The sequence below is a fragment of the Bacillus rossius genome, chromosome 15 (genome assembly GCF_032445375.1).
Source record: "Bacillus rossius redtenbacheri isolate Brsri chromosome 15, Brsri_v3, whole genome shotgun sequence".
In the NCBI taxonomy this organism is placed as follows: domain Eukaryota; kingdom Metazoa; phylum Arthropoda; class Insecta; order Phasmatodea; family Bacillidae; genus Bacillus; species Bacillus rossius.
Window position 1 is genome coordinate 42,289,430 of NC_086342.1, and position 15,293 is coordinate 42,304,722.

The 15,293-nt window shown below is 42.3% G+C and overlaps 1 protein-coding gene across 1 annotated transcript in view; it reads right to left on the reverse strand.

The window, feature by feature from the left end:
* Window positions 1-3,632: 3,632 nt before the first annotated feature.
* LOC134539495 (radial spoke head 10 homolog B-like) overlaps window positions 3,633-15,293 on the reverse strand; it is a 31,452-nt gene continuing 19,791 nt past the window's right edge. Inside the window, exons 6-8 of the mRNA XM_063381570.1 lie at window positions 11,958-12,657; window positions 4,716-4,907; window positions 3,633-4,189 (exon numbers count right to left, since the gene is read on the reverse strand). Of these exons, the coding sequence (XP_063237640.1) occupies window positions 3,744-4,189; window positions 4,716-4,907; window positions 11,958-12,657 (1,338 nt within the window). The 3' untranslated portion in view covers window positions 3,633-3,743. The remainder of the gene's footprint in view (window positions 4,190-4,715; window positions 4,908-11,957; window positions 12,658-15,293) is intronic.

Genomic DNA, 15,293 nt, shown 5'->3' on the forward strand with positions numbered 1-15,293 from the left:
ATTCAAATAGGGTAGTTATGTGTTTTGTTTGAATCGTGTAGCTTTGTACAGGGGCCGCGCCTGGCCCGCAATGGACACGCGACCCTCCGTGCCGCTTTCCCCCCTTCCCCCCCTCCTCCTCTCGCGCGGCGCTGCGGCCGCACGGGGCGGAGAGTCGTGAGTCGCCGCTTGGCTGCCTCGAGGGAGGTCCTGTATCGCTGCGCTCCGCGAGTCCGTAGGCCCTCTGCCACGCGCGTTGCTAGCGTCGCTACCGTCGTTTCGGTTAGCTCCCACGTTCGACATCTTCAGTCGCGGAGTAGTGCACCTTCATGGTTGACCTGCAATTTGCGTTCGCTCCCGGCGCGGCGGGGGACGTGTCCCGTAACATCGCTGTGGGTCAGGCGCGCTCAGGGAAAAGGACTAAATAAAACATCTTTTAGACTAACAGCGGACGTTTCCTGGTTCGATCTCCACTCCCATACTCCTGCCCTGTTCATCACCTCCCCCTCTCCCCAGCTCCCGGTCCCGGCCACAGTAGGCACGAACCCCCACCTCTCACTGAGTTAGTCGGCAACAATAATTCCAACCTAAATTCATAGTCGCACGTCGGGGATCGGGAAGGAGCCACGGCCTGGGGACGACAAACATATACTTACAAGGATAAAGGATATAAAATAACAAAAAGCATCTATAATAATTTATATAGAAAGACTCTACACATACTTCAGCATCTCATAATGTCAGTATCTGCTACCCACAAATTAAAGTGAGCTGGAAAACCCCACCATTTCACAAAGGACAGACCATTTCTTTGTTTGAGAACCTTTGCCATCAAAATGTATCTGGATACTTTGTACGATGGTTCTCTTTGGCATAGAAGCCTCCTTGAATAGGTTTGTGGTCTGTATCTTCAAGAGAGTAGATCCTGGGCTCCGATTAGGCAAAGTGGGTGACATTAAATGTTTAGGACTTCAATCTAGAGGGAAACCTTTTACAAAGACATCCTTTTACTTGGAGATACAATATCGCCAACATTGGCTTTCCACATCCGTCAATCTTCATTATTTGTGTTAGTGAATATAATTCAAAGGAGGTGATTGTCCCCTTTTACGTTAATGGGCCTAGATTTGGTAGTAGAATGTACCGTTGAACATAGGCGTACGCAGGACTTCAGTATTGGTGGTGCCAGATTACACAACAGCCCTGTCATTCACGGACCCCGAGCCAAAAGCGGGGGGGTCCTCCCCCGGAAAAATTTGGATTTGAAAGCGCAAAATGGTGCTATTTAAGGTGTTCCCGAACAAAAACATTAAATACACAGATGTAAAAAATTTTAACATTTTTTATGACAAATTATGGCTTTGAACGTTATAATCACCAGGAAAACTACTAAACTATTTACAGTTTTAAGCTTTGTTGAGCCATAAAGTAAATTGCACAAATTGTTTGCACGGAATTCATGCTGGTGGCTTTGAAAAACCGTACTTATATGTTTTCTGAAGACGCCAATTTTTTTTTTTTTTTTTTTTTTTTAATTGGGGACTCCCACTGAAGGGAGTCACCCGCCAAAAATTCATCTTTATTAGTAAAAAGGTACATGGAGAAATGAAAACACAAATGTATAATACATGGCCGCAAGGGCTTCGAGGTGACAATGGTTATTTATTTACAACATTTACATAGATTGAGCTCCTCCGACTTCCGTCCCTGGGGCTCTGCTGCTCTGTCGGTGGTGTCTGTTGGCTGGCTGGCGGGGTGGTGCTCGGCTGATGTTGGTGCCATGCTGCTGATGAGGGGCAGCGTGGTGAAGGCGGTGTTGATGCTGATTGTTGGAGGCTGGAGAGGTCTATGGTGGTGCTGGTTGTAGCGGTGCGTGGTGCAGCTTGTAGGAGTAGTGGTCACCGCTGTTTCCTGGCACGCGCGCCAGCCCCTGGTCGCGCATCGTCATTTTCGTCGTCGTCATCGTCGCGAAGATGTCTCGTGCTGAAGAGTGGTCTGCGGGGGTGAGGAGTGTCAGGTTGTGGGTCGGTCAGTTGTCTGATGAGTGGGTTGTTGCTGCGCCCGCAGCGGCGTAGGAAAGTATCTGTGGAGGAGGATAAGGTGTGGTGGAGGTGAGGGAGTCCAGTCAGGTCGAGGAGGGTGTCTCGGGCGGTGGCTCTGGGGAGCCCCAGGATGAGGCGGATGCCGAGGAAGTATGAACGCGTGATTGGGCGAAGGTTGAAGCGAGATGAGTGGGCCCAGGTAGGGCATGCGTAGATGAAATAAAGGGATGACGTATGTGCGGTATGCTGTGATCCTGACAGGAAGTGGAATGGCTGATGCTGGTCGGAGTACTTTGGCAAGTTGGGCCATCACGGCACGGGATTTGGATCTGACTGTTTCGAGGTGGGGAAAGAGGGTGAAGGTTCTGTCCAGGGTGACCCCTAGGTATCGGAGTTGTGGTGACCAGGGGATGGCCACTCTGGAGATGACAGGAGGGTGGTCTTGGTGGGGGTGGAGGCGGGAGAAAAGGATGGAGGTGGATTTTGTATGGTTGAGCCCGATTCCGTGGGCGAGGAATTAGGTTTGAAGGGAGGTGAGGCCGCGGCTGAGACGGTCGCCGAGCATCCGCTCGTGGACAGAGGATGCGAGGATACAGGTATCGTCGGCGTACTGCACCAGGTGTGTGCCGGGAGGGGGTTTGAGGTCGGATATGTGGAGAGCAAAAAGGAGGGGTGAGAGGATGGCGCCTTGAGGGACACCGGCGGAGATGTGGCGGGGGCCAGAGAGCGTCCCCTCCACCCGAACCTGGAAGGTGCGACTTCCCAGGAACGAGCAGATGAGGCGCACCAGGTGGGGGGAGAGGTCGGTGGTAAGCCTATCCTTTTAACTAACTAAACTCTCTCTTTTTTTAAATAAACCCTGGCGGACGGCGGCTATTATTCCGTGCGCCTGCCGAGTGGAGTGAACAGTGGACACCGAGCGCGCATTCTATGTAATTCGAGGAGAACTATGAGAAGTATTTACATTTCAGAAGTTTCGTAGCCGCGGCCTGCGTGTACATCACTAGTAATTGCAACTGGCTTGTTTCCGTGTGTATAGTTGGTTCGATTGATAATTGATATACTGATAGTGTTATGAGCACATATCTGTAACTCGACACGATTGGAAAACATATTTTTTTTGGAAATAATACGGATTTTTGTAAGTATGTATTATTTCTGCTTGTAAAAAAAAAATAATGTTAACCCTAATGGTGGTACCAAGGCACCTGTGGCACCTACCGTGCGCACGCCTATGCCGTTGAATTATACTCGCTACATAAGGTTATGTAAGATATCCAACCACTTGAAAGTACCATTACCAGTGAACTGGTGCAACATCTTGTTTCGTAAAGTTCTGTTAAACCTCTCGACTATGAAACTTTGACATGTGGTTGATACAATTCTTCATCAAAGTCTAGATGTCTAGATGCATAATAAAATTCTTTGCCTTTATCTGTTTGTAGGTATGAAGGTATGCTACCATCATCCAAAATGGCTACCTGTTAAGAGTTATTCCTCTAAAATTACATTTCTAATTATTATTTGACTGGCCCATAGAATACAACTAAGTCCATAAATTTTATATTTTGATATATAGTTTTATATTTGTTGAAAAAAATACAATCTATTATTAAGGTAAATATTTTAATGATTTAGTTATTTATAGACATTGCTGTTAAATTATTTCAGTGTTAACACTTTTTTTAGTTAAATTAACACTACATAATGTTATGATTAGTACTAAAAATGGTTGATAGTTTGCATTTCCTGATGGATAAATGATGAATGCAAATAATCAGCGCACATTAATAGTGCCTCGTAGAACTCGATGAAAACCATAGGATAGTCGATGTTAACCACGATGTGATTCTCGCCGACAACCAAGGGGCACAGTGTCTTCAAACACAGCAGCGCCACCGCAGGGCTTATCCTCGCCTCAGGCACGGGCTCCTGTCTGTGGCCCGGACGAGGTTCCCACGGCTGCCGGCAGGTGGCACGGTGCGTCACTTCTCCATCAGCGGTCACTGTGTTCCTTCCTTCGAGCCACTCATGTTGCAGGCTGGACCACTCCAAAGAGCAGACGTAGAGTAAGAAGCTCCTGGCTGTAACTGGCACCCCTAGGCTACAGTAGAGATTGTAGACTGATTTCAGCGGTAAAGTATGAATGTTCTCTACCAACACCGTCCCTGTCACAAACGAAACAGGCACGTAAGACACATACATAATTCATTAACATTTTATTAAACATAACTAATTTCAAATGACTGAATTATATATAAGTAGGTACCCGTTCTCAAATACTAGGGCTGGAGGGTGGATTATTTACTGGCTGCCTAGAAAGAAGATTTATAAAATTACCCATTTACCTGTGTGTTAGTCACATGCGTGATGTGACCAATATGCAGTGGCGTAGCCAGGATTTATGTATGGGGGGTGTTAAGAAGCATGGCCCCCCTGTATTAAAGCGGGGGGTCCAGGGGCCCTCCCCCGGGAAAATTTGGATTTTAAGGTGTAAAATAGTGCAATTTTTGCAGTTTTCGGTACTTAAATTTAAATATTGTAATGGTAAAAATTTTATTAATTTTAATATGAAATTTGTTTGAGTGATGAATAAGAAATTAATTAAAGATTTGGAGCTGGGAGGGGGTGGGGTTGAACCCCTAACCCCCCCCCCCCCCCCCGGCTAGGCCCCTGCCAATATGGTACACTTGCCTGTATGGTGATTCCAGCAGCAAGATAAGTCATCCTTTAAAAGCTTCAGGAATCCCGACGACAAAGTATTGAGTTCATTTTCTTGACTGTAGAGTGTCCAGGCCAGACTAAGCAAACAGTGTACAAACTGCCAAAACATGATAGTCTCGAATGGATTGTGGGTATCTTGCAGAAGGATGGATGGGTTATTCGCTGCAAGAAAAAACGACCTTGTCCTTAAAGAATTCACAAAAGAAAATATTATGTAGCTAAGAATATGCAACTTTTCTACTTCGTGTAGATTTATTTGTTATCAGATTGGAGTAGACACATAGTATAGGTATAATAGTTACTTCTGGCTCTAGAATCTTGGATGAACTTGACCTTGAACAATGACCTTGACTATAACCTTTGACCTCAGTCGCCATTTTGAAGTCGAATGTCCTTCACGAACGTTGCACCTTTCGTTACGTCCGACATCTTGGATGTGTATTATGTCATCATTGCCCTTTTCGTTATGGTACCTAACTTGTATTCTAGAAAGTTGCAATTCACGTTACGGCCACCATCATGTTGTCTTCCGGAGGCCGTCATCTTGAATGATGTCACGATCCCTGTTTTGATTTTTTCTGTTCTGCTGGAGGTCACCATCTTGGATATCGACATCTTTGTGTCTGCTGGTTGTTCCTAGAGAGCACCAGCACCAATGTCTCCTGCACATAAGGTCGACACAGGGCCGGTCCTAGGGCGGTGCGAGCGGTGCGACCGCACCGGGCGCCATCAAGGGGAGGGGGCACCGAAATCAAGCGACACGTGAGACGATCGATCCAGTCTCACGGGAAAATGGACGACATGAGGTATCCGCCCTCTGACGTCATGGTGTCAAGTCACCAAATTTGAATGAATTCAAATTAATAATGATTTTGTGTACGACAGCTCTTTTTAACGTGGCTATTCGGATTCCATTACTAGCGACTGTTTATTTACATTATTCAGACTTGATAAAAAAAAAAATCGCAAGCGCTAAAGCTAGAAAAGTGACTATCTAGGTATTTTTTAAATATTTTTACTACATAGGTAGGCCTACTACTCATTTGATTTGATTAATGTTTGCATGGAACACAGAATAAATAAAAGTTGATAATCATTATATTTATTGTTATATTGTTATTATTTTTCATTTAGTAACCACATCACACATAGGTATTCGCACAAACTGGTCAAACGAAATGTTTACGATTTGTTATTTTTGACAGCAGTAATTCGGCTTAATAATCGGAGGCGGCTGCTTTTTCTGGTGGAAAATAAAGCAACTGTTTTAACAATATATTTTTTTTTTATTTAGAGGGGCACCACTTTTAGATCTCGCACCACCTAAAAATGTTGATAGGACCGACACTGGGTCGACACTCCATTAGTTGCCAATGTTATAGTGATCATTATCGACATATTAAATGTAATTATTTTATGTAAAACAAATTGGAACCGAGGTGATTCGAACCATGGCAGCTCGGACCTCTGGGTTTGAAAACATATGCATTTGCCTGCACTCCATCGAGACATTTACCAAACTCAGAATTAATTAATTAATTACGTTATATACAACAGTAACACACATCGGACTTGTAATTGTTATTAAATTGAAGAAATAATAGCATCACCCACTAGAGGGCGAGGTCGCCATCCTAATTTTCAATACACGAGTCCAAGTGATCTAGTTAACACATATCACCTGCTAGATGGCATGCCCGCCATTTTATTTTTAGCAATGGATACATGAAGCACAAGTGTACACACACCACCTGCTAGAGGGCACTGTCACCATATTAGTACAGCAACTAATGGAATGTGTATGAGACAGATCGATGCCGGTGCTCTCTAGGCACAATCAGCAGAAACAAAGATGTCGATATCACAAAAAGGCGACCTCTAGCAGAACAGAAAAAAAATCAAAATGGCGATTGTGACATCATTCAAGATATCGGCCTCCGAAAGACAACACGAGGGCAGCCGTAATGTAAATTGCATCGATCTAGAATCCAAGTTAGGTAGGTACCATAATGAAAAGTGCAACGATGATGTCATACACATCCAATATGTCGGGTGTAATTAAAAGTGCAATTTTCGGGGAATGGAATGTTCAATTTCTAGATTGCGGTATTTAAGATGGAGACTGAGGTTAAAGGTTCAAGTCAAGGTCAAAGTTTAAGGTCAAGTTAAAAGTTCTAGTTCAATGTTAAAGTTAAAGGTCAAGGCAAAATTTAAGGTCGAGATCATATTCAATTTCAAAGGTCAAGGTCGTCCAAGATGGCCGCCATGATGTCAGAGGTCGGTCGGTCATTGATCTGCTCCACGCTCTATGTGCCAGTTCCATTACCAGAAGGAACTATTGTTTACTATTTATACACATTTTAAACACAATTAAGAGCAAAACTAAGTATGTAAGTACCAGTAGTCACTATAACACTAAAGAAATAACTACATTAACAAATAAAAAAAATATTTCGTTAAAAAATTAAGCTATCAGCATTGTATGATGCTACTGACACCCACTTACCCATTGCCTTTTATTTTACTACAAATATGTAAGGTATGTCTAGCTGCTTGAATGATCTCTGAACATACATTCACAAATAGTGTCTTTTGCATATTTCCCAACATTGGTTTTAGATTTGCAAATAGAACAGTAACTTTCAGTTGATGTCAACAACAGACATGTACACTGATTTATTTGTTACCTTCGCTTTTCAACAGGTTAAATTAGTTTAAAGTAATTAATATAAATATACTTAGTTTATTTCAACATAGAAGTGATAAAATATAAAGTATTCTCTGCATTGAAGATATGGCACACAAATTTATATTAATAATTTAATCGGCGTGGCATAATCCGGAGTGCGGAGGCATCTGGTTTTATTCTTAAAACTGGCATAAATATTGATAGCAATAATATGTTATGTTGCGGGATGTGCAACCGCTTCAGTCCTGAACCCTACCCCTGTAACTCGGTAAAGCCCAAGTGTGGGCAGTGAAGGTGTTTGCGATCAGATACACCTAGTGTAAGTGCTGCCTAGGGTAAGTCGTCCCACAGCACATGGTTGAGTAAGACGGTCACCAGCAGCGGCGTGTAGTGATGCTATGCGGTAGCCCGGATATATTTACCTCCGCACCGGCCGTCTCAGCGAGCTGTCCGAACAAAGACACAAAGACCAGCCCAAGCGCAACCGAGTAGCTCCAAGCTGGGTGAAACCAGTACTCAAGACCACTGGCTGAAGTTACGCCCAATGATGAAAGCAGGAGACATCACCACGTCTCTGTGAGTTGACAACTCGCTGTCCAACCCTGAGCTACCCGTGGTGAGTTCACCCTCCCCGGGGTACGAGAACCGGAGGCTGGGGAATCACTGTGGGAGTTAGCCACCGAGCGAGTTACTGGGAACATGCAACGTGGGGGATGTTGCAGGACGAGATGGCGAGGATGCACACACACGCCCAGGGCCCTGGGCGAGTCCGGGAACGACGTGTCTCCGGCTGCAGAAGTGGCGCGAGTGGGTGCCACAGTGACCCGGTCCCAGGCTTACTTGAATATTTAGGAACCGGCGCACCAGAGGCCAGCAGTGCAGCTATGGCTGAGTACTTCAGTTCTCAGGCAACATTGAACCGTGCTAGCAATGGCAGGTTCATCGGACAGAATCGTTTCTAAATTCACAAACTCACAATAGACATAACTACTGGTTTCATTTCAAGAGACGAACTGAACTTAGGCACTCGTTCAAATATTGGCTCGAGACATGTGTTTAGCCACCAGTCGATTTAAGTAACTTTTCTTCAAACATTACCTGTAAACTATTGTGACTAGTCAGCCATTTTCCAGGTACCAGGATTCAGTGGCTGTTGGCGAGCTCACACAAGTTTTATGGTTGCATTACCCGAAGATGAAAAAACATGGCCATCCCACAGTGTTTTCTTATGAAGAAGAATGTTCATTTGAGGCTCATATCAAGAAGTTGGCTGAATTTGGATTTCCAATTACTGATTTTGATTTGTGATATTCCATGAAATGCTTTCTTGACAGACAAGGGCGAATAGTAAATAACTTTAAAAACAATTTCCCGGGATCTGATTGGGCAGCATCGTTTAGGAAACGCCACCCAAACTTAACGGTGCGCACAGCAAGCAACATAAAACGAGTAAAGCTGGGTTTACGATTGATTTCCTTAAGAATTATAACTTAACATCGAGCACACGATTAAGTCAAAACTATATTTTCCAGTTTATGATTGACATAGAAGTCGTTAATTCTAACCAATCACAACATAAAACACATGGACGGCCATTGTTCGAAACGGAGAAGCATGTTTGAAATAGGTTATTGACAAATGGGATATATATTTTTCGAAATGGATGATGATTACAAATGACAAATATACTAATTCTAACCCAAAATACTGCCTCGCTCGGTCCAATAATAAGACATAAACTTCCGGTTGAAAGGTTCCGGTTTGTTGTGATTGGTCGCTTCCCTTAAGTGTTAACGAAAAATATAAAATATAACCATTTCTGTTAAGTCTTAAGTCTCATATGGTTCGCACACGACCCGTAAAAATTCACACACGACAATCATAAACCATTCCACTAGTTTACATAGAGTCATATGGTAAGTACACGACTAAGTCTTAAGTCTTAATTCTTAATTTTCAATCGTAAACCCACCTTAAGAGCTGCTATTGATGAAAAAATAGTCAATGATTATTTTGACAACTTAGGAACTGTTCTCAGCGATGTTCCAGATGAAAATATCTGGAACTTTGACGAAACTAATCTAAGAGATAACTCAGGGTCAAGTAAGGTTATTTGTAAAAGAGGACAAAAGTTTGTGGAGCACATTATGGAGTCTACAAAATCTTGTACTTCACTAATGTTTTGTGGAAATGGAAGTGGAGAGATGTTACCTCCTTATGTGGTGTACAAGTCAGAACACTTGTGGTCTACATGGACAGAAGGTGGACCTGTAGGTTGCAGATATAATAGAACCAAAAGTGGTTGGTTTGATATGGGGACGTTCGAAGATTGGTTTTTCCCTACCCTGCTTCCTCGGTTGAAGAAGCTTCCCGGAGACAAGGTTGTGATGGGAGATAATTTAACCTCTCATATCAACATATAAGTTTTAAAAGCATGTGAGGAAAACCATATAAGGTTTGTGTGCCTACCCCCAAATTCCACTCACCTAACCCAACCATTGGATGTTACCTACTATGGTCCGATGAAGAGAGAGTGGCGTAAGATATTGACTTTGTGCAAAGAAAGAAACAAATTAATGACAAACCTGCCCAAGGAACAGTTTCCTAAACTCCTAAAACAACTGGTTGATTATTTGTATGTATAAAAGAAGAAAAACATAATTTCTGGGTTTAAAAAAACATGTATCATACCTCTTGACAGAACCAAAGTTCTTGAGCGCTAGCCTCAAAAGGACATAAGCAGCCCAGTAAAGAAACGGATAGGAGACTCTTCCTTGCAAATCCTGAAGAAATAAGGCAGGAGTTGGCGAAAAAAAATCCTAGTAAGAAACGAAAGAAACTAGATGTGTCAGCTGGCAAAAGTGTCTGTTCAAAATTGTTTGGTGAATCGAGCGCAGATGAAATGGACTTGGAAAGAGGGCGCCACGTAGAAATCGAAAACCAGAAACTGAATATGAACACTCCAGTTCTTACAATCTCCACGACGATATTCGATTTGAAGACGGCTCGAACTTTTATGAAAGTGAATCGGAAGATTTCGGAGATGTTGGTACCAGTAGGCCTAGCAAAGAACATCTAACAGAACCAGAATCTCTAAAAAGTAGTTTAGAAGAAGGTGACTTTGTCATAGTCAAATATTCAGGAAAGTATTATCCTGGATTGATAACAAAACTGCCGAGTGAAGAAGAGTCAGGCCCTACAATAGACTGCATGAGCAAGACCAAAAAGTCCTGGATATGGCCCGATAAGAAGGATCTTTTTGCTTACGAATAAGCTGACATCAAGAAAAAAATCAACCCTCCCAAGATAATGAAACGAGGACATTTCAGTGTTGCTGAGATGCCTGATTATTATTTAAAATGAAAAGTTTAGCACTGTATAAATCATAAGGACAAAGGACATGATTTGAGAATTTTTTTTTCATGGTTTTCATAACTACAACTGGTTTATTGTGTTACAATATGATAAAAAAAACATATTCTTAGCTAATTTGCGGTGTCAAATCATTAACAAATCCTAAATCCTAAATAATAATAAAGGAAAATATATCTTCTAAACAATACAGTTTGTTTCTTCATTTCACGTTAATTGGTTACTGTTCATTATCTGTACAATTTAAATACTTTTAATACAAGCATAAAATCTTAAGTATCTGATTACTTGCAAGTGTTCAACAAACAACTCTCTGTCGATAGCTTCCAGGTTTCACAAAATATTTAATTATGTTGTTAGCACTGATGCCGCAGGTAGCCCACAGGTGTCGGTGTCGAGCTGATGCCATAAAAGTTGTGTAATGCCTCACTGAGATTCCAAAAGATATTGCATATTTTAATATATTTTCTTTCAATATTTAAGTGTAATATAAAATTATTTGACTTAAAAAATATATAATATGTTTTCTAATAAATTATTCGTATGCCAAGGGAAGAACTTAATTTCAGAATTTTGCTTTAAATAATTTTTATACTTTTTGTATTTATATGCTATACAGCTGAGTCTTTTAACAGAGGCCCCGAGGAACAGGTGTGAACATAATGAGCAGTTGTATAGTTGTAGGTTTCTTGATGTGAGTGCGGGTTTGCGCTATACCTGTATTTAAGGACTGCCAACAAGAAAAAATACAGAATGGAAAATCAGGAAAAAAGATGGAAAGTTTGGTTTGTGACACAGCTGATGACGGTACCTATTATAAAAGACTCGCCCTGCATTTAACCTTTAGATAGAGCTTTATTATTAATTATTTATTAACTCTGCGGTTTTGCTGTGAAAAAATAGATAGTTTAAAAAATTAGGAATTTTAGATGATTTATAGGAAATATCTTTTTCATGTGAGTTATTGCCGATGATAAAATAGTAATTAAAAACATTGAAGTGATCACTTTTTAAAGCAAATAAATCATTTTCACATCAGAACGTTGTGCACATTGACAGGGTTCTTGCTTCTCAAGAAAAAAAGGTCATCATGCTGAAACAATTCAACGAACATCTTTGATTATGATAAAACGATTTTCATCCAAACTTACCTAATTCTTTATCGATATCTGCGATGGAAAGGTTCCTGTGCTGGATCCCAATATCACGATATAGTTGCCACAGCATGATTCTCGCCATCACTGGCTTAAAATGTGGCTTCTCTTGACATGCAGCAGTAGCGTACTTTTCGTACAACTTTCGCAGTTGTGGCATAGCAAGCAGTAATACTTGGTGTATCTTTCTTTCTTCAGTTTGCAGCAAAGTTTCACAATCTATCTTCAACTCATCACCTCTTGAAAAATCAACAGGGTTTTTCAAAATCTCCTTCCTTATTAGCTCAATATAAAAATCCAGATTAATTTGAGTGCACGAATTGTAAATTAAAAAGGTTTTCTCCTTGGAAAGTTCGTCGAGGCAAGAGGCGTGGCGATGCCCGGCTGCGCCTGGACCACTCGCGAGTGGCCGCCCCGCCACAAAGCAGTCATCGTGGAAGAGCCTCTGGCACGTCATCACAGAACCACTGCTGCTCACAATGGAACCAGAACCGTGTTTGACGCCCCCCTTCCATTGACCTACGATTCGCAAGTCACCGTCCAGCTGAAGCAGTCCGGCACCAGAGATGTTGCCTTGTTCCCAAGAGCCGCTGAACACACTCGCTTGAGGGAACACGAACTGCTGGTTCAAGCAGGCGTCCCAAGTGTAGCGTCCTTGTCCATGCATTTCCCCCGCACTCCAGTCGCCACGATACATCTGTAACACAGCCCTGGGTCACGCACTAGCTGTAGACCTCTAGTGCCACAAAACGCTCGCTTAAGGAAACTTAAACATCTGGCTCGAGAAGGTATCCCATGTGTAGCAACTTTAAGTTACTGTATAATCTAATCGTCATGATGCATCTGCAATACCTGCCCTAGTTCACTCACCTGATGAAATTCTCTGGTGCCAGAAGGTCTACGAAGTACCAATGTGTTTCCACATACACACTTGAAACAACATGAACGCTGGCTAAAGCAGGCATTCCATATGCAGAAACCATGTCCATGCATTTACTTGGCACCATAAACAGCACGATACATAAGCAATACAGCCATTGGTTATCCACAAACTTCTACTGCCAGTAGAGCTACCATGTTCACACGTGTCATGGTATACACTCAATTGAAGAAAATAAAACTGCTAGATTAAGCAGTCATAATATGTTAAGCGCCCTTATTAATGCATTTTCCTGCACTATAATTACCACGATAAATATTCTACACTACCTATTCATGATTTACCTCTTCACCTGCAGACCTCAAGAGACAGAAGGGCGATCAGATTCACGTGAGCCATAGCACAGACATGCTTGAGGGAACACAATATGTTGTGTAGATCTGGCATTCCATGTTAACTCTCTTATCTATGCATCTCCCCTGCACTTTAAACACTGTGATATGATTGCAACACAGCCTATAAAAGAAGTATGTAATAGCTGATTCACATTAGGGTTCAGGTTGTGGTGTTGGTGTCCAGGTCCACCATATTGTATTGCGAAAGCACGGCCATCATCTTGGATAACCATGAACTATGACTGAAACATTAGAAAATATTTCGACACCACGATTACAATTTTACCCATTAAACTTAAAGAAATTATTTATTAAAAATGAATAAATTGATGCCAAACATTAGTGCTCCTCGAATCCGCACAGACCGCTATGGCGCATCGCCGCCTCGCCCCGAGCGTGTGCGACGTGAACGCACCTGGGTGCAGGGTGGTGCAACGCCTCGAACGTAAGCCGCCCTGCCTAATCGACTGTCGCCCGCGCGAAAGTCGACCACGGGGGTACTGTTAGGTGACCTGATTACCTGGACTTTGAAATTAACATCCAGCACTCTAAAAAACAATATTAATTAAGTAATGACTATGCTTAAATATTAATTGTAATTCTGGACTTTAGCGCGATCAGGCGGCGTGCATGGCCCGGGATTACTTTTGCACACGACACGTTTTCGCGGGAGCGAGGCTGGGGAGTCGTGCGGACGTCACAGCCATCGCCAGTTAATCACCGCCCTCCAAGGAGACTAGTCGCGAGTCGCCCGCGGAGCTTCTCGACCTCCGCCCTTGCCATCTCTCTCGGAATTGCGTGAGTTTTCAGCACATCAGAAACGTGTCCTGTAGAGCGCGGCTCCCAGTAAGCGGGTCATGCACGACGCAGCGCATGTATAGCGTGCCTTATAATAAAACACTTTAAATTGAGCCTCCGCGTATCTTTCACAACGCCCTTAGCATAGCGTCCCTGGTGGCTAAAACAGCCGGGGGTAACTCTGACGGAACGACCCTTACTGCCTTCCGGCCACGTGGCGACGTCACGCCCTGAGCCAAGAGTCTCGGCTACGCACTATCACGTAGCTATTATTGCTAGTTGGCGCCCAGAAGCAACTCCACACCCTCAACATCACCTTGGCAGAAGGCAGAAGGCGTCAAAATATTTATTTAAAAGATTTTAAATCCATCTTTTTTTGACATTGAGTCCGGATTACTGGGTTCAAACCCAGCAAATTTATAATTAAATAATTTCGAATTTCCAAAATATCAACCATAATGGAAATTGAAATGGAGTTTTTAAATAGTTTATTAAATTTTTATTACTTCATTTTTTATAAATTTTAAAATTGTTCTCGATATTCTAGTATAATAACTACGGATTTTAAATATGGCGGCCTTGACGAAATGCACAATGCTCCAAGATAGTGGAAAGAGTTTTATTTAATTAATTTTTTTATTATTTTTAATTTTTTTCCCGATTTTATAGCATAAAAAAAATACTAAAATTCAAGATGTTAGCTGTAACGAAAAATTTCAACAGTTACATCACAGTCCAAGATGGCATCAGAGACTTAACGGAGCCTGTAGATTTTGATTCTCAAGTCAATATTGACATTTCAAGCTATTGGAATTTTTAAGGACAAAAACGGGAAATTTCCCCTTAAATCGGGAAATTTTTCCCGCGAAATAGGGAATCTTTTGTAGGAATTTTGAGTCATTTTGAGCCAATTTGAGTTATTTTTACATCATTTTTGAGTCCAAAATGGCCGCCGTGACGTCAGAATCCAAAGTGGCGCACCATGGCTCCGGTTTCACACCCTGCACCCTGGGCCAGCAGTCCCTTTTCTACACCACTGACTTCAATTATTAAAATGGCAAATAATGTATCACCAACTCCCTTACTTCTTCCCTCCATGTTTAAAACTTGAGAAAGGTCACTGTTCAGGAGAGAATTCGATAATACCAACCTTTAAAGCAAAAATTAAGGTGGCACTTGAGTATAATTACCAGTAAGTTCTTTATGCCAGTTCCTATTTTCTATGGTCCGAATAATAATGGTGGCATGCGAGTCAAGAGA